At 36.5% G+C, this 26,410-nt stretch overlaps 1 protein-coding gene across 4 annotated transcripts in view; it reads right to left on the bottom strand.

Annotated features, from left to right (window-relative positions):
* Positions 1-24,927, bottom strand: part of NMD3 (NMD3 ribosome export adaptor) — a 64,981-nt gene extending 40,054 nt beyond the window's left edge. For all 4 annotated transcript variants that reach the window (XM_061168255.1, XM_061168253.1, XM_061168254.1 and 1 more), the window contains exons 1-11: positions 24,816-24,927; positions 24,197-24,252; positions 22,943-23,077; positions 21,471-21,567; positions 16,677-16,757; positions 15,813-15,941; positions 15,306-15,396; positions 7,905-7,983; positions 7,121-7,217; positions 4,917-5,034; positions 3,432-3,577 (exon numbers count right to left, since the gene is read on the bottom strand). In XM_061168255.1, coding sequence (XP_061024238.1) covers positions 3,432-3,577; positions 4,917-5,034; positions 7,121-7,217; positions 7,905-7,983; positions 15,306-15,396; positions 15,813-15,941; positions 16,677-16,757; positions 21,471-21,567; positions 22,943-23,077; positions 24,197-24,240 — 1,017 coding nt within the window. In that variant the 5' untranslated portion in view covers positions 24,241-24,252; positions 24,816-24,927. The remainder of the gene's footprint in view (positions 1-3,431; positions 3,578-4,916; positions 5,035-7,120; positions 7,218-7,904; positions 7,984-15,305; positions 15,397-15,812; positions 15,942-16,676; positions 16,758-21,470; positions 21,568-22,942; positions 23,078-24,196; positions 24,253-24,815) is intronic.
* Between the last annotated feature and the right edge of the window lie 1,483 nt (positions 24,928-26,410).

Below are 26,410 nucleotides of genomic sequence, written 5' to 3'. Positions count from 1 at the left end.
AGAATCTCAAAGAGGTAAAAAGAAGAGGTAAAGATAGAGGAAAAAACCAAAGTTAACAGACAGGTCCTGGATTTAGGGGAAAACTGGGTGGGGAAAGAAATAAAAGCAAACTACCAGGGAAACACTAAATTCTAACTATGTATTTCCTGAAAACAAAAAAAAACATAATATCTAGCTTTATATATGTTGGAGAGGAAGTGGTGGTGTTTAAATGATAAGTGTTTGCTCTTAAATACTACTTTCATAGTAGAAGAAATCGGACTGACATGCTTGAAGAAATACCTGATTTCAGATATTGGGGTAAGAACTACACAATGTGATTTTAGAACACCTAAATGTTGTGGTGTTATCCCAAAACGTAAGGATGCTTTCAAAGACTAGTAAAGAAAGTCATGTCAAAGGATATAAGAATATACCTACAGCTATTAAGAAACTGAGTCAATAATTAATAATCTTTCAAAACAGAAAGCATCAGGCCCTGATGGATTCACTGGTGAATTCTAGCAAGCATTTAAGGGAGATACACCATTCCTCTAGAATCTTCTCCAGATGGTAGAAGCACAGGGAACACTTCCTAACTCATTGACAAGCCCAACATTACCCTAAAATCAATACCAGACGAAGACATTACAAGGAAAGTAAACTACAGACCAATCTCTCATGAACATAGATATAAAACTCCTCAACAAAATATAGAAGAACTGTACACCATTACCAAGTGGAATTTAACACATGTATGCAAGGCTAGTTTAACATTTGAAAATAAAGTTAATGGAGCCCATCAGTCATTAACAACAGGCTAAAAACAAACAAAAAAAAATCACACAATGATATCAATAGATAAAAAGCATTTGACAAAATCCAACACTCATTCATGATAAAAACGCTCAGTAAACTAGAAATAGAGGGGAAACTTCCTTCACTTGATAAGGAGTATCTATTTAAAAATTACAACTAACATTATACTTACAACTTCCACAAAAACTAACTCAAAATGGATCACAGACCTAAGTGGAAAACATACAACTATAAAACTCCTAGAAGATAACAAAAGAAAAAATATAGCTGACCTTGGGTTTGGCAATGACTTTGTAAGTAAAACAAAGGCATGATCTATGACAGAACAGTTGATAAACTGGACTTCATTAAATTAGAAACTTCTGCTCTATGAAAGACAATGTCAAGAGAATACGAAGATAAATTATACTGGGAGAAAATATTTCCAGAAAACACATCTGACAAAGGACATCATCCAAAATACATAAATAACTCTTAAAACTCAAAAATAAGAAAAAAACAATCTGATTTAAAAAATGGGCCCAAGACCTTAACAGACAACTCACAAAAGAAGACATACAGATAGCAGATAAGCATGAGCAAATACTCCTCATCATGCGTTATCAGGGAAATATAAATTGACAATGAGATACTATCATATGCCTATTAGGATGGTCCAAATCCTAAACATGGATAAATCCAAAATCCTGACACCACCAAATGTTGGTGAAGATGTGGAGTAACAGGAACTCTCATACACTGCTAGTGGGAGTGCAAAATGATACCATCACTTTGGAAGGCACTTCAGTGGTTTCTTACAGAATTAAATATGCTTCTTGGTATTTACCAAAAGAAGCTGAAAACTCATGTCCACACAAAAACATGCAAAGGAATGTTTACAGTAACTTAGTCATAACTGCCGAAACTTGGAAGCAACCAATATGTCCTTCAGTAGGTAAGTGAGTAAACTGGGATATCAAGACAATACTTTGCATTACCAAAAAAAAGCTATTAAGCCAAGACATGGAGGAACCTTAAACACACATTACTAAGTGAAAGAAGCCAATATAAAAAGACTATACAGGTACAATAGGAGAAGACCATATGACATTCTGGAAAAGGCAAAACTATAGAGACAGTATTAAAAAAAAAACAAAAAAACAGTGACTGCCAGGGGTTAGGAGGGAGTAGAAAAATGCATAGTCAGAGCACAGTAGGTTCTAAGGGGAATGAAATATCCTGCATGATACTATAATGATGGATACATGTCATTATATTAATACATCTGTCCAAACTCATAGACAGTACAATACTAAGAGTGAATAGTAATGTCAAATATGTAATCATTTTGTGTGATTATAACACATCAATGTGGACATAAATTGTATGTCCATCAATCTATTCATAAATTGTAACAAATGTACCACTCTTTTGGTGGGAGAAAGGCAATGACGATGGAGGAGGCTACCAATGTGTGGAGGCAAGGGGTATACAGGAAATTTTTTACCTCCTCTTAATTTTGGTATGAACCTAAAACTGTTCTAAAAAAAAATCTTTCTCCAGGCAATCTAGACCCAGGGATTGAACCCTGGTCTCCTGCATTGCAGGTGGGTCCTTTATCATTTGAGGTACCAGGGGAGCCCCTCTCCCACCCACCCCCACAAAAAAGTAAAAGTTATTTAAAAAAAAAAAACTTTTTTAAAGGACAGAAACTATTCTCAAGAGGCTGCTACTGGCTACATTTGAGGCAATCTGAGTAGAAGGGAGGGAGGCAGCGAGGGAAGGAAGGAGGAGGGAGAAGGCAGGAACAAAGGGAAAAAAATTCAAAAATTTCAACGGAGGTATTGGGCTATCAAACAATCAAACATTACTTGTCTCTTGATATATCACAATAAGGTACATGTATCACCTCTGAAATGTTCTGACCAAAAAAGAAATTAACCTAAATTTAAATGAGACTTCAGATCCACTTTTAAAGGAAATATAAGAGACTACAAAGCAAGTTAAATAACGTCATGAGGAAATGAGAATATAAATCCACAAAATAAATGCCCTAGTTGCCTTAGAAAGTTGGTATCATAAAAAAAAAATAAATTAGAAAAAAAGAGTGGGTACTATTATTAATATTTAAGAGGTACAATATTCAAATTTAATGTACAGTCAGTCCCCAATTACATACTGGTTTGAACAAACCATAAAAGACACTTTGGGAAAAATGAAGAAATTTGGCAAGCTATCTAGTTGATATGTATGATAATACTTTGATTATGTAGCAAATGTTTCTAGGTTTTATAGATGCATATTGAAATATTCAGTATTTAGTGATAATATATATATATTTAATTCAAAATGTCTGAAATTTTTTAAAAAGTGAAAGAGGGTTAAGTTTCTCATTTGCTCCTTCTATATGAAAAGTAAAAATACTTTTTCATAATAACATTTTAAGATTAAAGAGAAAGAAATAACCTACCAGACAGTATGTCTGATAGTTCTCACCACAATGGCCACGTGTTAAAAGCAGATGGCATACAAACACAAAACGCATTTTTACCTCAATGTGGTGTCAGCTTATTTGGAACATTTTGGAATTACTAACAAATTAAAAAAAAAAAAAAGAGTGAGAGAGGGGGACTAATGAACAGGATGGAACTTACCTTTTTTGATATCATTCCAGCACCTGCATTGCGTTTTATATCTCGGACTATGCTGCATTCCATAACAATAAACTCCTCTAGCTGTTTGGGATGGCATAAACTACTGAAAGGGTGACTCCAGAAGGTGTTCCCATCAATATCTGCAACTAAGAGGAAACACAGAACATTAAAGAAGAAAAGAACTGAAGTATTTCAAAAGCCATCAAATGTGTTAACGAGGAAGAAGTCGATACAGTGACTGTGGAGCATCAGGTCAACAGAAACCAGAGTGGCAACTCACACTGCAGAGGACATCGTTTACTCCTATCCATCAACCCCAGGTTTCCCAGCGAGTCAGAGAAATACCAGGTGTCAAAAATACGAGCGCCAAAAAATTGATGCTTTTGAACTGTGGTGTTGGAGAAGACTCTTGAGAGTCCCTTGGACTGCAAGGACATCCAACCAGTCCATCCTAAAGGAGATCAGTCCTGGGTGTTCACTGGAAGGACTGATGCTGAAGCTGAAACTCCAGTACTTCGGCAACCTCATGCGAAGAGTTGACTCACTGGAAAAGACCCTGATACTGGGAAAGATTGAGGGCAGGAGGAGAAGGGGACGACAGAGGATGAAATGGCTGGATGGCATCACTGACTCAATGGACCATGGGTTTGGGTGGACTCCAGGAGTTGGTGATGGACAGGGAGGCCTGGCGTGCTGCGATTCATGGGGTCGCAAAGTCGGACGCGACTGAGCAACTGAACTGAACTGAACAATGAACAAGTACCTTTAAAATAAGATCAGATCCAATCAGCTGTATAGCTGTTTCATGTGTTGGCATTTTATTTGACACATTATCAGCCATCTTAGGTGTTTAGTCTATGGGTAATAAATTTCTACCTGACAGATGTTCATCCCAATACTGCACACAGAATTTTGACTGATGAATTCTAATTGATAAGGATAATAAATGACTTTCTAGAAAATATCAAAATAAATTCAATGTTTTATAACAGAAAACTTGTATTACAGTAAACATATGAAAAAGATCAAGGAGATGCAACCAAGTACTGAGAGACACCTATCAATATAGGGTTTTCTTTTAGGTCGAATGCTCCAAACTTTAAAACATGTGCTCTACACTAAAATTTGACAATGAACTTAAATAATTAGTCATAAAAAATAAAAGAGGTAAATAAGTCCAGTTCAGTAAAAATAAATGGGATAAGACTAATAAAAACTTAAAAATGCAAGGAAATTTTTCTTCAAAAAAAAAAATACAAGGGCAACTTACCAAAAGTATTAAAAAATTTCAGTGTTTTAAACACTGTACAGTATTGATTTTAACTAATTTTTTAAAACAATATCACTTCCCGGGTTCCAGCACCAAAAACAAAAAACAAACAAACAAAAAAAAAACAATATTACTGAGAATACTTGATAAAATTAACATTAACAATTTATCACTGCTTTTTAAATAGAAGTGTCAAGGCAGTTTCTAAAACTTACCTTGTAGGGTATTTGGATCTATGAGGTGGATGACACTCGTTACTCGAATACACACACAAATCTGGTTCATGTTTCCCAGGCTTTGTGCCAGTTTTGGAGACAGACAGACAACATTATCCTAGGAATAAGAACTAACATTTAGTGGGAAGCAAATTTTAAGTAGAAGTCTTTGATAAACACTCATCAGTGTAAACCTGATCAAAGTGCATTTGATCAAACCAAAATGTCATTTTTAATTCTATGTATCAATAAATGGCTTAAGAGAATCAGACCATGCATAAACAGAAAATAAGCTATACCCTCTTAAGATGGAGATAACTGTCTTAATAAAATGGCTGTAAAAAGTAATTTAAAGATTCTAGTCACCAAGCTATTTAGTTCATTTCAATTTTATTGAAGTGTGAATGCTTGCTTATTACTCTGCATTAATATAGTGTGACTTCATTTACTCTCCATAAAAATTTCAGAGGAGCCGTTATGTTCCTCCTTGTCTGCATGGACCAATGTGTAATCAAAGATCTAATGCCCCTTCAAGAGCACATATGCCTATGTGTGCACCAGGACATACTAACACCGATGTGGCTATCTGTTTTTAAGCTGTTATTAAAATATAAAAGGGATCTGGATTATATTTTAAACTGTATCTATTGACAATCATAGGTTCCCTCACTGCAAGGACATTCTGTACATCCTTACTGGCACCTAGCTCAGTCCATTTTTTTTCCCCTGAAACTTACTAAGATTCTCCAAAGATTAATGGGAAAACTTCTTCACACTGTGTATTCATTCAGATTCCTATGTGAATCACTGAAAGCACTTAATACACAAGGCCTAAATACGTCCTCACCTCGATTCACTGTTTTATTTAAACTGGGGGTCTGCAAAGTAAGACCCTGAGGCAAATATTTGTAAATAAAGTTTTGCTGGGACACAGCATCAGCCCTTCATTTACCTATTATCTATGGCCAATTTTGTGCAACTACAGCACAACTGAGTAGTTGCAAAACAAACTATACAACCTAAAAGCTGCAGCTATTTACTATCTGGCTGTTTACATAAAAAAAATTTGCTGACTCTGTTTGAGCCATCATTTCATGGTTCTGTACTAAACCACAGAATCACAGACCTAGGTACAAATCCTGGCTTCCTTCTGTTGTTAACTTTGGGCAAATTATCCAACCTCCCCAGGCTTCTTACTCATCTTCAGAATGATGGTATGATTTACTCCAGTTGTCATGAGACTAAACAGGTGAAACATCCTTAGGTACTCAGAAAGTACCTGTATGGAGAATGCTCACAACAAATTATAGCACTTATATCATTAGTGATTTAAACATGGACATGCAAGTTCCTATGTAGCAGAGACATCTAGGACACAGTCCTTAATACAGTCTTCTATACAACAGATCCCCAATAACTATTTGTTGAATTTTAATTCATCTATATTTTTTGAAGCAGAGTTTTACCTTAGTACAATTAATGAAATGACAATTTTTGTCTTTAGAAAAAGAGATCAGATTTGCAACTACCAGAAGGAGTGGGGGTGGGGGCAAGGGGAAAGAGGAATTGGATTACCATAGTCAAAAGGCACAAACTTCCAGTTATAAGATCCATGACTATGAAGGATATAATGTACAACATGATAAATACAATTAACACACCTGTATGTTACGTATGAAAGTTGTAGAGAGTAAATCCTAAGTTCTTATGAGGAGAAAAATATTTCCTTTCTAATTCAACTTTATATCTATATAAAATAATGGATGGTCATTAAGAAAATGATAATCTATATCTTAAGTATTATTCAGAAATTTTTAAAATCACAAAAATAATTCAAAGCTCTCCTTCCATAATATTCTTTAATTTTATCATGCCAAAATCCAGTTTGCACACATTCTACAAAGTGGCTCCCTGATAAGTAATTTCCTATATTCAAAGTTTCATAGAACTAGCATGTGTCCACTAGGACTGCAAAGTTTAAGGAATATATGCCTTAAAAACTGCAATGAGGCCTTTTAATTAGTACACCAAAAATTTATAATTTTAAGCATGATTACTCTTAAATCTTTTTAACGTGACTAAAATGTGTCAGAAATCATTAAGAAGTTATTCTAAATGTTTAACCAATCCCAGAAGGAAATCAGGAGCTAATAATTACATATAAACCAATTAAGGACATGGATTAATTAAATGAGAAAAAGTACCTTGCATATTGGAACAATTTCCACAGAAAAAGTGCTTTTGTAATTGTACGTATTACTATGGATATCCTGAGAGATCAGTCTCTGTGAGGCTTTGTATCTATTAAGAGAAAAAGTTAACCATTATAAAAAGGCATAGGTTTTTATTTGTCTAATCTTGGGAATATAAATTTTCATTAAATCATCACTGTCCAAGGTCTGAAACAGGTTCCTGATGCCTGTTATGGTGAAGTCTCAGTTCATGCACTTCATTTATAAACTTTCACCAGTCTGATTGCACTCTATCTGTTCTCAAGCTTATCTACTGAAAACCTCCAAAACATGCCCATGGCTTAGACCAAGCAAGTCTACATATATAGTCCATTAAAAGCTACACTAATGTCCACTCCAAGTCATTGTTCACACTAATCTCACCCTTCAGTACAAACTCTACTTTTGAAAATTTCCCATTTTAGGAGCTTAAGCCCTTATGCCTCCATAAAGTTTCTCCCCAAAGTTTTTTTTAACCCTGTTCTGCTTTTTTCTTATTTAAATACATTGAATCAGTGGTTCAGGACTACAGTGCTTACTATCACAGACTGAGTCTAGCTCCCCAAAGATTCTTAATGCTCTTTGGCTAATACTTCTGTTAAAAGTAGCTAATCCAACAAATGCTTACTAATTGTGTAAGTAATCCTACTATAGTTTTACATATTTTAAGGTAAGTTGCCTAAGCCTGAAGAATGGATGTGATCTACGTTCATTCCCTGTTGCCTGGATTTAATCACATGTAGGTTTCAGAACATACCTAGTGGGGACGGTACACTGAAGAAATTCTACCATCTTCTGAGCATGTTGTTTTGAGGAATAATAGAAATCCAGACCATCTTTTAAAGAAAAAAGTCATATTAAAGTAATACTGCAAAGATTTTCTTCTACTAATATGACTATATCACAAATAATTAAATGCATATTAAATAACTAAATTATAATTTTCTCACCATAGTACACTAGGAATGCCATATCACTTAAGACTTGTTTGATAAAAGGATAGATTAATCAAATGCAAACAAAACAAAACAAGATTCATAACTTAAACTTCAGACAAAATTCAAGGTCAAAAGGGAAGAGAAAAATATTAAACAGAACAAAAAAAGGTATTTTATGTAATGAATGGAAGAATCCACCACGAAAACAAGAGAAATGCATGTAATAGCATAGTGTTGAGATATAGAAATCATAAACTACTAAAAAGAAAAAACTGACAAATGTTAACACATGTAATCACTGAGGGAGACCAGTATAAGACTAACAAAACCAAAATGGTCAAAAAATGAAATGTGCGGTACCAAATCACTCAGTCGTGTCCAACTCTTTGCAACCCCATGGACTGTAGCCCACCAGACTCCTCTGTCCATGGAGACTCTCCAGGCAAGAATACTGGAGTGGGTTGCCAAGCCCTCCTCCAAGGGATCACCCAACCCAGAGATCGAACCCAGGTCTCCCACACTGCAGGTGGAATCTTTGCCATCTGAGCTACCATGGAAGCCCAAACTGACCCAAAATAGAAAGGATACACAGAACTTGAAAAACCAACTATCAAGGTTGATTTAACTGAGATTACAGAATGTGGTCCAAGAAAGAATACCTATTATTTTCAAAAAGTTGATAGAATATTCATAAAATATTCACATACAAAGATTAAATTTTAAAACTTTCATGATTCAGAAGACATTATTACAAGTAGGCACCACATATCCTAATTTCAAAACATATTAAAAAGTTACAGTCATCCAAACAGTGTGGAATAGACAAAAAGGCAAGTCTACAGAATCAATCCACACATACATAGTCAACTGATCATGAACAAATGTGCCAAGAATACACAGTAGGAAAATGATAATACCTTCAACAAATGGCATTGGGAAAACTGGATATCCACATGCAAAAGAATGAACTGAACTCTTGTCTTACATCATTAACAAAAATCAACTCAAAACAGATTAAAAAGACTCAAACTAGGACCTGAAACTGTAGAACTTCTAGAAGAAAATATGGAAAAAGCTTCATGACATCAGTCTTAGAAATGATTTCATGGATGACACAAAAATAAAAATAAACAACTGAGGCTACATCACAGTAAAAAAGCTCACACACAGCAAAAGAAACAATCACCCCAGTAAAATGGCAACCTACAGAATGGGAAAAAATATTTGCGAACCATGTATCTGAAAAGCGGTTAATCTCCAGAATCTATCAGGAATTCCTATGACTCATCAGCAAAAAAAAAGAAAAAAAAACCTGGTAAGCCCATAAGAAATGAGAAAGGACTAAGACATTTCTCCAAAAAAGATATACAAATGGCACAGATCTATGAAAAAAGCTCCATGTTGCTAGTTATCAAGGAAATGCAAATCAAAACCACAATGAGTTTACACTTCACTGCTTTCAGGATGGCTAACATCAAAGAAAAAAAAGACATACTAGTGAGAATATGGAGACCCTGGAACCCTTGTACACTACTACTAAGGCAAACATAAAACAGTACAGCCACTACGGAAGACAATGCAGACGTTCTTCATAAACTTAAAATCAGAACTATCCAATGATACAGTAATCCTTCTTCTAGGTGTTTATCCACGAGAAGTGAAATCAAGATCTCCTGTGTTTATTGAGGTATTCTTCACTAAGCTATATAGCTAAGCTTATATAGTCAAGAAAATGGACATCTAGGTTGTTTCCACAACAGATGAATGGATAAATTGTGATATATACCTCCAATGGAATATTATTCAGCCTTAAAAAGGAAGGAAATTCTACAACCTGCAACAACATGGATGAACGTTGAGAACATTGTGCTAAGTGTAATAAGCCAGTCACAGAAAAACAAATACTGCATGATTCTATTTATATGAGGTACCTAAAATAGTCAAAATCATAGAGTAAGAGTGGAACTACGGGTGCCAGAGAGAAAGGAGAAATGAGGAGTGACTAAGTTAATGGGAATAAAATTTCAATCCAACAAGATGATTCAGCTAGAGATCTGCTATATTAACACTATACTTACTCAACTATAAGGTATTATACACTACCATACACTTAAAATTTTAAGAGGGTAGTTTTCATGTTGTGTTATCATAATTAAAAAAAAAGAAAGAAAGAACCCATTAAGAAAATGAAAACTCAGACCAGGAGAAAATATTAACAAATCATATGTGAAAAGGGGCTTATATCTAGCATATATTTTAATAAATCTTACAACTTAAGACAAACACCACAATCAAAACTTGCAAAAATTTAAACTGCTGTTTCACCAAAAAAGATACAGAAATGATAATAAGGTCATGAAAAGACAATTAAGATCATCAGTCACTAGGGGAAAGCAAATTAAAACCACAATGAGATACCACTTCATTCCCTAGAATAGCTATTTATACAAAGAAACAATAGCAAGTGATGTCAAGATGTAGAAACTGGAACCCTCAAAGACTGTTGACAGGAATATAAAACGGTACAGCCACTTTGAAAATGGCAGCTTCTTAAAAAGATAAATACAAATTTACCATACAACTCAGCAATTCTACATCTAGGTAGGCACTCAAGAAAATAAAATAGTTTAATGCTTGCTGAGAAAAAAATGGAAAAATATAGCTTTAAGTATCAGCTGCAGAGCCAATATGATACTCAGAAGAAAATTTATTAACTTTAAATCTATATATTATAAACTTAAAATAAGCTAAGCTTTCAATTTAAATAAAAAATACTAAAAAAAGTAGAAGGGAAAAAAATTGTATAGCTAGGTATGGTGATGCATGTTAAGTAGACACAGGGTGATCCTTCAACAATATACACAAATATCCAATCAGTATATACCTGAAACTAATATAATGTTTTATATGAATTTTACAATTCTATTTCAATAAAAAAATTTTAAGTAGAAGGAGTTAGTAATAAGAACAAAAATTAAGAAAAAAGTAAGACTTTGTTTTTTTGATAAAACTAAAACTATCTTTAGAAAAAACTACTATAATAGACAAAACTCTGGCAAATCTGATCTGAGTGGGGAGAGGGAAGAAGTGAAAGACGATGAGAAAAGACAAAAATAAGCAACAATGAAGAAGATACAATGATGAGTTATGGATGAGATTTAAGACCACAATAAACACACATGTACACACACACCCCATATTCAATTCTATGCCAAGTATGTGAAAAGCCAAATGACATGTACTTCCTTGGAAAATGCTATTAAAATTGATTCAAGAAGCAGTATAGTACCTGAAAAAAATTAACATTCTAACAAAATGATTTGAAAAGGTTTTGCTTCCTCCCTCTCCTCATACCTAACTGAATGGCTTAATGGGCTGGTTCTTATTAAACTTAAAGATGTTGATTAAACACCATGCAGAAAGAGAAAAAACTCTGATTGCTTCTATATCACTAACATAACTAATAGCAAGATTAGAGAGAACAGTTTAATATAGTTATGCATGCATACGAACCAAATACAAATCTCAACAAATATTCTATTTAGGGATGAAACACAGATAGACAACAATGCCTGTTACATTATCACTCAACGCTATTCTCCACTCCTAGACACAGGGGAAAAAAGAAAGGGGAGAAAAAGAGGGAATGATACCGTAAAGGAAGAAATAAAACTATCATTGTATACAAATAATTATTTACCTAGTAAACCAAGAGTATTATGTAAATGACACAATAATATAATGTAAACCATTAGTGATATTAAGAAACTTCAGAAAGATCAACCTATAAAATCAAGAGCTTTCCGAAAATATTAGCAATAAAGACTTAGAAAATGTAGTAAAAACCACCATCCCCAATAACTACAAGTATAGAATAGTCTGGGGAAAAAAAGTGAGAATCATTCAAAATCTTGATGAGGGAAACGAAACTATGTCAAAGAAATACAGAAAAGAACTGAAAAAATATGATTATGCACCAGGTTGTAAGTGCTTTACACAATTTAATTCTCACTGTAATCCTATGAGACAGGTGTTATTATCATCCACTCCATTTTATAGACAGGAAAACTGAGGCTCAGAGAAGTTAAATACCTTGCCTAGGGTCACACAGCAAAAACACGGTGGGAAAGAGACTCAAATTCACAAAATCTGGTTCCACAATTCATGCTCTTACTATTAACCAAGTTTTACAAAAGAATTAATAAGAGGGTATATATTATGAAGTATAATTTATATACTGTAACAAAAGCAATTAGACAAAATAAAATAGAACTGTGGGATGTGTATAAAGGAATTTAGTATATATTAGAAAGGAGAAATTTTAAATCAGTGAGTAAAGAAGAGACTACTTGGTAGGTAAGTATTGAGACAATGCAAGTTAACTTTTTGGGAAAAAGTCATACCAGGTAAGATTAAAGATCCAAAAGTAAAACAAAAATCTCTTTTTTAAAAATAATCTTGAATATAAAGACAGACTAAAGGAAGATAGAAAGATTCTATCCTATGTAAGATAGAAAGTCATAAGCCATAGCTATATGACTAAAATGGGATTCCCTAGTAGCTATATGACTAAAATGGGCTTCTGTAGTAACTCAGTTGGTAAGAATCCGCCTGCAATGCAGGAGACCCCAGTTGGATTCCTGGGTTGGGAAGATCCACTGGAGAAGGGAATGGCTACCCACTCCAGTATTCTTGGGCTTCCCTTGTGGCTCTCAGCTGGTAAAGAATACACCTGCAATGAGGGAGACGCGGGTTCGATCCCTGGGTTGGGAAGATCCCCTGGAGAAGGGAATGGCTACCCACTCCAGTATTCTGGCCTAGAGAATTTCATGGACTGTAAAGTCCATGGGGTCAAAAAGAGTCAGACACGACTGAGTTGACTTTCGCATGTCTTCATATGACTAAAATATGAACAGCTTAGATAAGAGAAGACATGAGACAGTAAGTATCTGCTCTCTCAGCTCACACCCAAGGGTATGCTCTATATGCTTCTCTCTGTATATAAATATACACATAATGAGACTGATATCCTCTGTAACAGGAAATAAATAAGGAAAAATTAGATATATAAAGAATAATTTACATTAGATAAACAGCCAATATATATCAAAATGTTAACCCTCATTAGTAACCAAGGAAATGAAAATAAAAACAAGATGCCTTTATTTTCTTCACTAGAACAGCAAAAATTAGAAAGCCCAATACAATCTTATGCAGTACTGGCAAGTGGTTGGTAAAACAGAAATTCTCAAAGTGATGGGACTGTAAACTGGTACTATTTTGGAAAACAATCTAGTTGCACATGTAAAAATTTAACATTTGCATACTCTTGTCCAGTAATTTCAATTCTCGAACTCAGTCCCAAAGAAAAATTACTGGCTATGCACAAACATAAAGATGTTTGCTACAGTGCTGCTTGTAGTAGCAAAAAACTGGAACATCTTGTAAGCCAATTAATACCAAACAAATAAATAATTAAAAACACAATGATTAACAAATATATAACCACAGAGTTAAAAATAATGAAACAGGATTATATGCAATGATGTGGAAAGGTTTCTAAATATAGTAAGATGGCAAATCACAGAATGTTACAGAACTATCTCAAATATGAGGAGAAACCAATGTTATCACAACTGCTATACAGAATAAACACTGTAATATCCTGCTTTAAGGGGCTATATCTGGGAATAACAAATGGATAAATGGGACAGAGGTCCTTTATTCATAAAAGCTTGTTTCTTTTATAATTTTTCTAATTTTTAGAATTTTAAAGTTTTATGATTGTTTATAATTATGATGATTCTAAAAACACAGTTATAAGCAAATTAACAAAAGATTAAATTACATCAAACCAAGAACCAGTAGGAAAAAAAACAGATTTAATTCTGGATGAAAAAAGGGACTGTTAAACTTCCAGCATTTTTGGTTTTGAAAGTGACTGCGAAAGTATGTTTCAGAATGTATGCAAGTGTTTTGCTACAAAAAATTCGGTGAGGGTATTTCTGCTACAGTGATGAACAATAATCAGAATTTTCTGTTTCCTTTGCTAGAATATTAGGATCCCAATTCCCAAGTTACTCAAAACAAAGTTACTCAGAACAAAAGTACATTTTTGCCTGATGGCTAGCCACAAATAGCAGACACCATATTCAACAGGTAGTAAAGTACTTTACCTACAATAAGTATTCAGTAAGTTTCATGTCACAGATTTTGACTATTAACCTTATGTCTACAGGTAATGCACTCAAATCAGACACAAAGTTTAAAAGAGTTTCTCCAGGTGACAAAACTGATATTTTTCCCCCCATTTAAGAGACCCCAAACCACACTTCTAAGTACTTTCTTGAAGACATATGAGATAAATGAATAACACATCAGTAAGTAAAAGAGGAACTTACACTTTTAAAATAAGTAGCACAAGAATTTGGTCATTCCTTCAAGAAAAGCTATCTCTAAACCTATACTGTAACAATCAGGAAAACTATGTACATGTCCTACAACTAAAAACATTCACTTTTAGCAAGAGACTGAAGTATTTGCTAAAGAATATTTATATTTTCTATTATTAAAGAAATATTCATACATCAACTAGTATACGTAAGTATGTTACACTAATAAATAATAAGTGCTAAGACAGAATACATTCTGAGGAGCCATTATGAAACTACACAAATATTTTAAAATTCCATCTTCAAGAAATCTAATTATATCATTTGTATATCACTATTTATTATTACTGAGTTTACCCTTCTGATTCAAAACATGCATCACAAATGCCACTAGGCATATGAAAAACAAAAATATTACAACTAACAGATCTCAAAAATAATTTCCTTTCAATAAGAAACTGAATTCTGCATAAAACAAGTTTTTGATAAATTTCTACCACTTTACATTCTGTTAATGCAGTTACTGGTTTACTTATTTGGTAGCCATTTAGTGTAAATATAAACTAAAATAGAAAAAAAATTAAAAATTTTTATTTAAAAAAATAAATTAAAAAATTAATCACATTTCAAATATTCAACAGCTACTTATGGCTAGTGGCTACCATATTAGTTGGATAATGCAGAAAAAGAACTAAGATTTTTTTTCTTCCTAACAGAAAGTTCTTTTGGACAGTCCTATTCTAGATACTATTACTAATGATAAAAGACTCCTTTAAGATAGTTAAAATAAATCTGAAATCATTTCAAATGCTTAAAATTTAAACTCACCATGAATCTCTTTGATACGAAGTGTATTCTGGTGCATCCCATACTTCAAAATCAACTGTTCCAGATAGTAGAAAGTTTTTTTGTGCAAAGTCTAAACATAAATGAGTTATTAGATCAACAGATGAAACACACACAAAAAAAAGGCACCAACAGACACAGCACACTCATTGTTTAAATTTCTATTGGAGCACAGGTGCTTCACAATGCTGTGTTAACTTCCACTGTACAGCACGGTGAATCCGCTATATGCACACAGGTATCCCTTTTGTTTTTCAGATCTCCTTTCCATGCAGAAGAGCACAATAATTTTTAAAACAAAAACAATATAAAGATTATCTAAAATGCGGCAGTGATCTGTTTCTAAAGGTGCATGTCCCAAAGCCCTGGAATATCCTTGGTGCCTAAACTACTCGGAAAGAAGGGAAAGGAGAAGGCTTTGCCCACTACTTACAGTGGACAAAGGCAAAATACAGACGGAGGGCTCACACATCATCGCTCTCTCATTACCTTTTGCCTGACCTGAACCACGGCCTTCCAGAAATCCTTAGCTTCCACTCTGTGGCAATCTCCACACATCTGGGGCTGAACAACATAATCCACCACAAAGACTTGCTGAAGGATGGCACCATTCATCACCTGACAAAGAAAACAACCCAGTCCTTCATTCTTCCCTTTCTCAAAAGAAGATCCTTTAATATCTAACTCAAAATCTTTTTCCATGAAGCCTTTGAGGACATTAGTAATAAATAAGTTACATTTAAAGTCATTAAGTTATACTATTTCCAGAAACATATACAGGTTTAATTCATAAGGATTTATTAGATTAGATTAACATTTCAAACTTACCTTTAGTTGAAGTGGTTGTAAGATATTCTTTGAAGATTTTTTATAGCTATATATACATATATATGCATGTGTGTGTGTATAAAATTCATCCTTAAGGGACAAAGAAAACTCTCAAAGAAAGAAGACATTACTTAATTGTTCCCAAACTTAACCCACCATCAGAAATCACCCAGGAAGTTTTACAGATTCCTGGATCTTACATCCAGGTGAATCCAGTTTGATTCAGTCACTGTGAGTCATAATCATCAGCCAAGTTTGAGAAGCACTGCCTTAGGTCATGTTTTTACTTCCATCTTATTCCAAATAAAAATGACTTTGAGAAAATTAACTTAGCCCACTAATCATGAACAAAGGCTGGTCTTACTAGTGACCTGATCATTTCTGCAGATGATCCAAAAGAAAACAAAAAATTAAAATTAATAATGTTATTTATTTCTCTTTAAGCTGTCAAGCCCTAATTTATCAATAGTCCCTTATTTTCACTACCTACACTTTAACCATGCCAAAAAATTATGTATAGCTTACCTCTTTCTGAATAGTCAGTTTAACTTTAAGTCTCTTAGAATGAGGCTCAGTCCAAATAAAGCTTGCATCTACAAGCCGTACCTTCAATAGAACACAAACAAAAAGAAACATAAGTTCCCTTCAAAAAAGAGAAAAAAGATCAAAGAATAACTCATGATAAAGAGATTTCACAGATGCTCAAGCATCTGTGACTAATCTACCCAACATCATCAATTTTTTAAAAAGCTATCAGAGGTATGGCAACAAAAACAGCAAGTAAAGTGAAAATCTAATGACTATATTAAAGGTATAATTCAAGCAAAAATTAAAAAGGAAAAAAACTCCTCCCCCTTAAAAACAGTAGTTTTTCTATTTCAAAGTACACTTTTTAGGAGAAAACAAAGACCTGATGACTTCATCATCTACTAGAAAACTCATGAACAAAGGTTTCTACTTTTATTATTCTCTCTATAGTAAGTTTGTGGCTTAAAAAATATATAAGGACATTCATTCTTCAGAGGGAGTCTCATGCACTGAATACTGAATTTACAATGGTAACTCACTGCTAAATCAGCAGAGTCAGCAGAGGCCAAAAACAGTTTGCCCTATGTGACAAACTCAATGCAGCTCATATGGCTAAAATGAGTGTTTCAAGAAAGGAGTTTGGAGAACAAAAAATAGAGGTTGTTTCATTAATTTGAGCAGGAGTTTAAGTAACCTGAACTGAAGGGCTGGAAATAATAGCAGCAGAAGGATCCAAGCCAAGAGATATTAGGGAGATAAAATCTATAGGATTTAATAACAACTAGATATGGGAAGATTTTAGAATGATAGTCAAGGATCCAGCTTGGACACCAAGGTAACACTATTTTTCTGACACAATAAAAAAGAGATTAAATGCAGAGGAATGTGCTATATTTGGTTTCAGACAATTAAGTTCAAGAGGATTTATCTGAGACATCCAACTGTAGCTGTTCAGGAGACAGTGAGATATACACATTTGGTCTGGTGCTCTATGGAGAAATCTGAGTTAGAGATAACAGGTTTGGGAGACATCAGCAGGCAGATAATAATTTTATCAAGAGCTGTCTGGTGAGAAGTAGATAAGCTAGTGTAGATACAGCAGTCTAGAGTAACACCCTCCTCATATGACTGGCTCCCCTAAACCAAGCCTAGTAGTCAGTCGACAAGTCACCAGGTACAAAGGGTGACAGAGAGCTGTTGATTCCCTCAGCCTCCATCTGCAGCGGTCCGCGGAAGCTCCGTGGGCCTGGATGAGACTGCCCTCTCCTCAGCCTCCAATCTCCATCTGTAGGACTGGACCTACCTCACCATTCCCCAGCTCGGGCTCACCACACTCTGTCCTCAGACAATCAGGACTAAGCCAACTTACTGAGCCCTTCAGCCTTCTTTACGATTACCTCAGCCACCGGCTCATCTCCCACACTCCAATCTCCATGCCTAACACATACGCCCTTTTCTGTCGCATCCAACACTCCTCCCCAAATCCTGAAAACCTTCTTATTGTGGCCTCTGGAATTCAACATTCACTAACAACAAAACCTTCTAAATCCTCAATCTTTTTCCTGAACATTCCCTTCACCTTCTAGATCTCCTGATTTTATACATATATATATATATATATTGCTCTCCCTACAGCTAATGAGGCTGCGACAGTACAGAAGCGGCAGCTAGGGTTTTCCCAGGGGTCATGTATGGATGAGAGTTGGACTATAAAGAAAGCTGAGCGCTGAAGAATTGATGCTTTTGAACTGTGGTGTTGGAGAAGACTCTTGAGAGTCCCCTGGACTGCAAGGAGATCCAACTAGTCCATCCTACAGGAGATCAGTCCTGGGTGTTCATTGGAAGGACTGATGATGAAGCTGAAACTCCAATACTTTGGCCACCTGATGCGAAGAGCTGACTCATTGGAAAAGACCCTGATGCTGGGAAAGACTGAGGGCAGGAGGAGAAGGGAACAATAGAGGATGAGATGGTTGGATGGCGTCACCTACTCAAAGGACATGGGTTTGGGTGGACTCCAGAAGTTAGTGATGGACAGGGAGGCCTGGCGTGCTGCGGTGCATGGAGTCCCAAAGAGTTGGACATGACTGAGCGACTGAACTGAACAGCTAATGAAAAGTAATGACTGATTGTTTTTTCATCTTCTCAAACGTTTATCATCAAAGAATCCTAGGATTCAATCCTCAAATTTCTCCTTCTCTAAACTCCCTAGGAAATCTCATCCAATTTCATAGCTTTAAATACCATATACATCCCCAAATTCATCATCTGCAGTCTAGACCATGCCCTTGCTTATTCATCAAGCTCCTCACTATTTCTGCTTCCATGTCTAACGTACAGCTAAGTACCACCTGAGATGAGCTGATTTCTCCCACCTGACCTCCTCCTTTTGGAGTCTTTCCTACTTCACTGACAGCAACTTCCCCCTGGTTGCTCAAGAACCACAGAAGTCACCCTTGACTCTCAACTCATAAGCATACATCCAGCTTCATCAATAAAGTCTACTGACTACCTTCAACAACAGAGCCAGAATCAATCCACTTCTCACTACCTCTACTACTGATTCAAATATCATTTCTCATGATTACTACAATCACTTCCTAAAGGCCCCCATCCCCCTCAAATCTATTCTAAAACACATGGAATTCGCCAGGCAAGAATATAGAAGTGGGTTGACATTCGCTTCTCCAGGGAATCTTCCCGACCCAGGGATCGAACCCGGGTCACCTGCATTGCAGGCAGATTCTTTACCATCTAAGCCACCAAGGGAGCCCCACTCGGAGTAAAAACCAGTCTGCAAAAGGGCCCATGAGGCCTGACCTACTCGGACTTGCCGTGTCTTCCCTAGTTCACCCCCAAGTGCTTTCCCCTCCCAGTTCCACTCTAACCATACAGGTATGCTCCAGTCCCTGGCCTCTACACTTGTTTTGCTACCCATAGTGCTCTTCTCTAAACTGTGGCCTCCTCCCTTACTGCTTTTAATGTTTATTCTAGTATCACCATCGGAGAAGGCAATGGCACCGCACTCCAGTCCTCTTGCCTGGAAAATCCCATGGATGGAGGAGCATTGTAGGCTGCAGTCCATGGGGTCGCTAGGAGTAGGACATGACTGAGCGACTTCACTTTCACTTTCCCTTTCCTGCATTGGAGAAGGAAATGGCAACTCACTCCAGTCAATATTCTTGCCTGGAGAATCCCAGGGACAGGGGAGGCTGGTGGGCTGCTGTCTATGGGGTCTCACAGAGTCGGACACGACTGAAGCGACTTAGCAGCAGCAGCAGCAGGATCACCTCACTGATGAGGTCTCCTCTAACCACTCTATTTTGAATTGCAACTCTTCCTGAGAAGTTTTTATCCCCTTCCTCAATTTTTCCTCCAAAGAGTTTATATCTTTTAATATACCTATTTGTTTACTGCCCACTCCACACCCTCCCCTCCTACCAAAATAAAAGGTCTCTAAGACAGAGATTTTTCCTCTCTCATTTACTGCCATGTTTCTGACACCACAAGCAGACTGGCACAAGGTTGACACTTAATAAACATCTGTGAAATGCTGCTGCTACTGCTAAGTCACTTCAGTCGTGTCCGACTCTGTGCGACCCCACCCCTGGGATTCTCCAGGCAAGAACACTGGAGTGGGTTGCCATTTCCTTCTCCAATGCAGGAAAGTGAAAAGTGAAAGTGAAGTCGTTTAGTTGTGTCCGACTCTTTGCGACCCCCATGGACTGCAGCCTACCAGGCTCCTCCGTCCATAGGATTATCCAGGCAAGAGTACTGGAGTGGGGTGCTGTGAAATGCTAATGAATTATTAATGAACATTTGACAAAAGCCTGAAGAATCAAAGCAAAAGACCAAATTACACACGAAACTGACTCCAGGAGGGAAAAAAGAGAAAAACTTGAGACACATCAGGGAACAGAAGGAAAGTATAAAAACAACAATTAAAACTTTCAGAAATATTCAACAGACTGAATCAAGAGCATTAAAAATTCTAAACTTAAAACTATTAGTACTGAAAAAATTCATACAAAAATTGGAAGATAAAAGAAACTGCCAGGAACACACAGAAAAAAAGAATTAAAGACAATACAAGGGCAAAAAGGCATTTCACAAAGTCTTAAGCTGGTAGGGCCAACATTTGACTAATGAGAATTCCAGGCAGAAAGAAATAAGGAGAATAGAGAAACTTTAAAGAACTATTACATGAAATTTTTTCAGAGGATAAGAGAATCAGAAGACCTTCAAACCAAGAGTCCATTTCAATTAAAAACATAGCTGGTGGAAATAATTCATAGAGTTTAGCATAAAGAAAACTCAAAGTGTTATGTAAAGAGGCTAACTAAACTAACAAACCCTATTTGGTTTTTGGAGATGTTTATGTACTGACTTTAAATAATAAGCACAGGTATCTTCCTTCCAGAGAGTGATGAAAATTTTTTAAAAAACTGAAAACCATAGCCTTAATATTATTATAGTCTCCAAAATTATGTCTAGTGATGGTTGTATATACATGTTTTCATAAAAGATTACTGCACAAAAGAGGTTCTCAAATAATCAACGAAGTTTGATTCTATGCTAAATCTTTTAAAGCAAAAGGACTTTCATTTCCATTAAAGAATATATACAACTTTAAAGATGAAAACAGCATGTGTAGTAGTGTGCTTACCAACAGCAGCATTTAACAGTTATTTTGTAAAATCTACTCATACAAGGATTATCTGAAAATGAGACATTAAATCATACCCACACCCACATACACCTACAGAAACTGATTTTAGCTATTTGACCTACCTTACTCAGAGGGGCTTTGATTTTTTTCAAACACAAAGCAAGAAGATCCCTAGATTCTAATGCACACTGTACCCAAGTTCCTGGTGGCTGAAAATACCTGGGAGAAAAGGTACCATATTGAAACTCAGTATCTCTCAGGAAAAAAAAAAATTCCACTTAAATATGAAGACACAACAATGATTATTAACCAGATATAATAATACTCAAGGTTGATCTGAGGCACTTAACCCAAATATATTTTAATAGGTTCAGAAACTTTCAATTAGACCAGTAGTTTAGTTAAAAAGGTGAAATTCTGAGTATTTGAGAAAGTCAATCTGTAATAACTTATTAAAAGGTCTTATTACTTCAAGCACCAATAAGAATTACAATGATGACAAAATGCAAAGAATTTCCTGAAGCTATGTTCTGAAACATGGATTAAAAACTCATCTCACAATAGCATTAAAATGGTTTATGGTGTACAAATAAAATGCTTAAGAACTGCTTATTTCTCACACACACAAAAATGTAAATTAGTACCTAATACTATGTATAAATAAGAGCTCAAGACTACTCACGTACTTCAAATCCCTTTTCAGGCTTCCCTGATGGCTCAGACACTAAAGAGTCTGCCTGTGATGCAGGTGACCCAGGTTTGATTCGTGGGTAGGGAAGATGCCTAGAGAAGGGAATGGCAACCCACTCCAGTATTCTTGCCTAGGAAATCCCACGGAGAGAGGAACATGGTGGGCTACTGGCCATGGGTTCACAAATAGTCAGACATGACTGAGCGACTAACACACGAATCTTAGTTTTAATTTTCAAATTTGAAATTGTAAGTTAAAATCTTATATAAAACCTGACTAAATTAAAATCTTTTATATATGTACTTGAAGTCTTGTAGCCCAACCAAGCACGGAGTTAGGGCAATGCTTAGCATATAGTAAATGCTCAACAAATGTTTGTTAAATACGTAATACTTCTAAATGTATTACGTGAATGCTTTGTTCATACTTGTTAAGTAAATATTCTGATTTTCACTTTTAAAGGTTCACTGAAAAACCTTACTTACACACTGCCAAATTACTTTTAAATATAAGGTGCTTTTTGTCATATATGGCCTCGAGTGGTTGAAGGGAAAAACAAAAATTTTATGGTAATTGGAACAGTTATGTCTTTAAAATCTGCTCTCACTCCGGAAAACATGAACTTTTATGTATTAATTATACATATCAAACCTTTTAATCCCTTAACAGAAAAAAAACAGATTCAATCCCTTTATACTAACTTTACCACATTAGCAGGGAAAACTAGAAAAATACATTACAAAATTGCAAATTCTATAATCTCTAGCTTTAACACCATAAATAAAACTTAAATCTCAGTTACGTGCACTTTAGTATATGTATCTTAATCTCACTATATTCTAATGGCTCTCCTATACGTGAATTTCAACTTTAAGTAGGATAAAAAAAAGTATCACACTATACCTTTGGCATTGTTTGCAGAAAGATATAGAGACTTGTTTCGGAATGCCTTGGCTGATGTCTACTTTGCTTCGCAGACAAGCCACACAAATGTTAGCAGGATTTGGACTAATTGGGACACCACAGTCGCAGCACAAGCTTAAATAAAGCATACATTTTTTCCAAGTTACATTTCATAAGTGTACTAGTTAGATTAAAAAACTATCAAACAGGGATTAGCAGATACAAACTACTATATATAAAATAAACAAGGTCCCACTGTATAGCACAGTGAACTATAATCAATATCCTATAATAAACCATAATGGAAAAGAATATGAAATATATATAACTGAACCAACAGTTTATATATAAAACTGATCACACTGCTGTAGAGCAGAAACTAATACAACATTGAAAAATCAATTATACCTCAATTAAAAAAAAATAATAAAATTAACAAACAAACCAAAGTCTTCGAGTTAGGCCATAGTATCTCTGCCCTTTTTAAAAACCTGACTTTGAGCAATCTTCAAAGATGCACTAGATTTTTAAAAACCTTAGATTATTGAGGAAAACAAAAAGGATGGCCACAATTCCAAAAAGCCTCAAAATATGACTGATAAACAGAAAGTTAAAAAAAAAAGGGTCTAGAGAATCTAAATAACTGCTAATAGTAATCACTATTAGCAGTAGATAGATAGCTTTATAGATAGCACTATAGATAGCTTTATAGTCCACAGGCAAAAATTTTTTAAAGCCTCAATATAGCACCGGGACTGCCAAAATGTAAAAAGGATGGAAGAGTATCAGCGTAACTGATGGCAGTGTCATAACCCTAGGTGTATTGGGAACAGAAAGTATTTAAAAACCATTGATGCTATCCAAAATAAGAGTTCTATAACCACTAATGTCCACTATGGTAGCCACCAGGCATGTGTGACTACTGAGGATTTGAAATATGGGTTATAGAAGAACTGAATACTTAGTTTTATTACATACTTGAAATTTAAAAAGCCACATATGGCCAATGGTTGATGCCAATCTAGAAGAATGTACAGAGACTAGACTATTATAACACTTTTAAAACAGTATTTACTACAACAAACTTTCCAGCGAAAAATGAACTCGTTTTTTCCAGGAAACAAGGCTTTTCATTTTTCCCACTTAAGACAAAAGAACCCCCCTAAAAGAAAAGCTTTCCCCACAGTAAATTTTAAAGACTCATTTTTAAGTTTTTAAATTTAATGGGGATAGGGGAAAAGGGACGCGACTCACATATGTCCAGGTGTGTGCTTGACGGGTTCTGTCATATACTCCATTTTTCTGTACACCTTGATTTCAAGGACAGAGAACAGTGAGATTTAGACATTTTTCTATTCACCCCTTTATACAAATCTTCCTTCTGCCTTTTCTGTATAGGACAGCCAACCCTCGTACAGCAGCAAGTAAGAAAAACCCATTCCACCTGCAACCTCTGGAAGAAGTAATTTCCTTAATAACAGAAGAAAGCGACTGGCGGAGGATCCCATATACAAGACCCTCGGAGCCACGAAACTGGGCGCTGACCTCAGGTGTCACTTAGGCGCCAATCCCGACAAACTCAAGAAGGGGCCAGAAACGGCCGGGGCCGTCCCGGACACCACCAGCTCCAAACCCTGCTGCGGACGCGCTAAGAACCCACTGCAGAAGTCCGCGGGCGGTGTCACCGGGCCTACGGGCCACCCACCCCGACCTGACCCCGCACCCCACGGAGAAGACCTCATGCGAGCTCCTGCTGGCCGCGCACACGCTGCGCCCAAGCGGCCCGAAGTCGGCCCACGACCAGGGAGTCCGTCCCGGTCTCTTCTCAGAGACCCCCGAGACTGCAGCGCGGGGCTCGGCCACCAGAACTTACTTAACACCAATGGGCCGGGCCCAAACGTGCTCAAAATCTGGAGCAAGACCAGCTTCAGTAGCCCAGTGAGCCGCCGGCAGAGCTGACTCCGGTACACTGCAGATCTCGCGAGAGAAGGGTTCGAAATCCCGCGAGTCGCGAGACGAGACTCACAGCTGCGGGTGGGGGAGGAGGAAGCAGAGGGCGCTGGAGAACGTCGGGCCGAGCGGAGGCCGCACGGGTGGGATGGATCCAAGGAAGAAGTTAGGGGGCTCTTTCGTCCTGTGGCTCCTGAGATTTAACACAGACTACAGCTCTTCTATTGGGTTATCATCCTTCCTTGGCCAGAGCTCACTCGAAGCCACTATTTAGATATCCCTATTGGGAGCTTGCTTCTTGGTTAAATGATTATATAAAAGTTATCCGTTCACGGCACCACATCACACAAAGAAATTAGAGTAACTTCCATCGAGGGCAGTGCCTTTGTGGGTTTTGCTCACCGTTTTATGCCTAATGCCTGTCACATCATAACCGCTCCAATGAATATTTGTTGAATAAATGAGAAAGAAATGTAAGAATTATTTGTGAACTCTATGTTAGTTTAAGACCGCTCATTATTAGAAAAGAAAATCGCTCAGTCTTGTCTGACTCTTTGCGACCCCATGGACTGTAACTTACCAGGCTCCTCTGTCCATGGGATTTTCCAGGCAAGAGTACTGGAGTGGGTTGCCATTTCCTTCTCCAGAGGATCTTCCTGACACAGGAATTGAACCCGAGTCTCCTGCATTGTAGGCAGACATTTTACCATCTCAGCCACAAGGGAAGCACATTATTAGAAAGTGCTCCCCAATAGTGCACTTAATGACTTTATACCTTGATCCTAGAGCAGCTCAGAAAGAATCTAATCACTCTTTGCTATGACAGAATTTCAAATATTTGAAGAGGGCAATCATATTTTTTTTCCCTGTCTTCTCACCCCAAATTTCAAAGAATAAGCAAAGTCACCTTGTGATCAGAGAAGGCCTCCCTTGTCTTGTGTAGGGAACTTAAGTAGTCCCCCATTCCTTCTCCTTATTTCCACACCCGATCCTTCCAAGGTATAAGTTTGATCTTGTTACACTCCCCTGCTTTTAATCCTTCAAAGGTCTCTGCTCTGGATTATTCAGTTCAATTCAGTTGCTCAGTCGTGTCCGACTCTTTGCAACCCCATGAACTGCAGCCTGCCAGGCTTCCCTGTCCATCACCGACTCCCGGAGTCCACCCAAACCCATGTCCATTGTGTCGGTGATGCCATCCAACCTTCTCATCCTCTATCGTCCTCTTCTTCTCCTGGCCTCATTCTTTCTCAGCACCAGGGTCTTTTCAAATGAGTCAGCTCTCTGCATCAGGTGGCCAAAGTATTGGAGTTTCAGCTTCAACATCAGTCCTTCTAATGAACACCCAGGACTCATCTCCTTTAGGATGGACTGGTTGGATCTCCTTGCAGTCCAAGGGACCCTCAAGAGTCTTCTCCAACACCACAGTTCAAAAGCATCAATTCTTTGGCGCTCAGCTTTCTTTATAGTCCAACTCTCACATCTGTACATGACTACTGGAAAAACCATAGCCTTGACTAG

The sequence above is a fragment of the Dama dama genome, chromosome 19 (genome assembly GCF_033118175.1).
Source record: "Dama dama isolate Ldn47 chromosome 19, ASM3311817v1, whole genome shotgun sequence".
NCBI lineage: Eukaryota > Metazoa > Chordata > Mammalia > Artiodactyla > Cervidae > Dama > Dama dama.
Note: the sequence above shows the minus strand (reverse complement) of the source record. Positions and strands in the feature narration are given on the sequence as shown.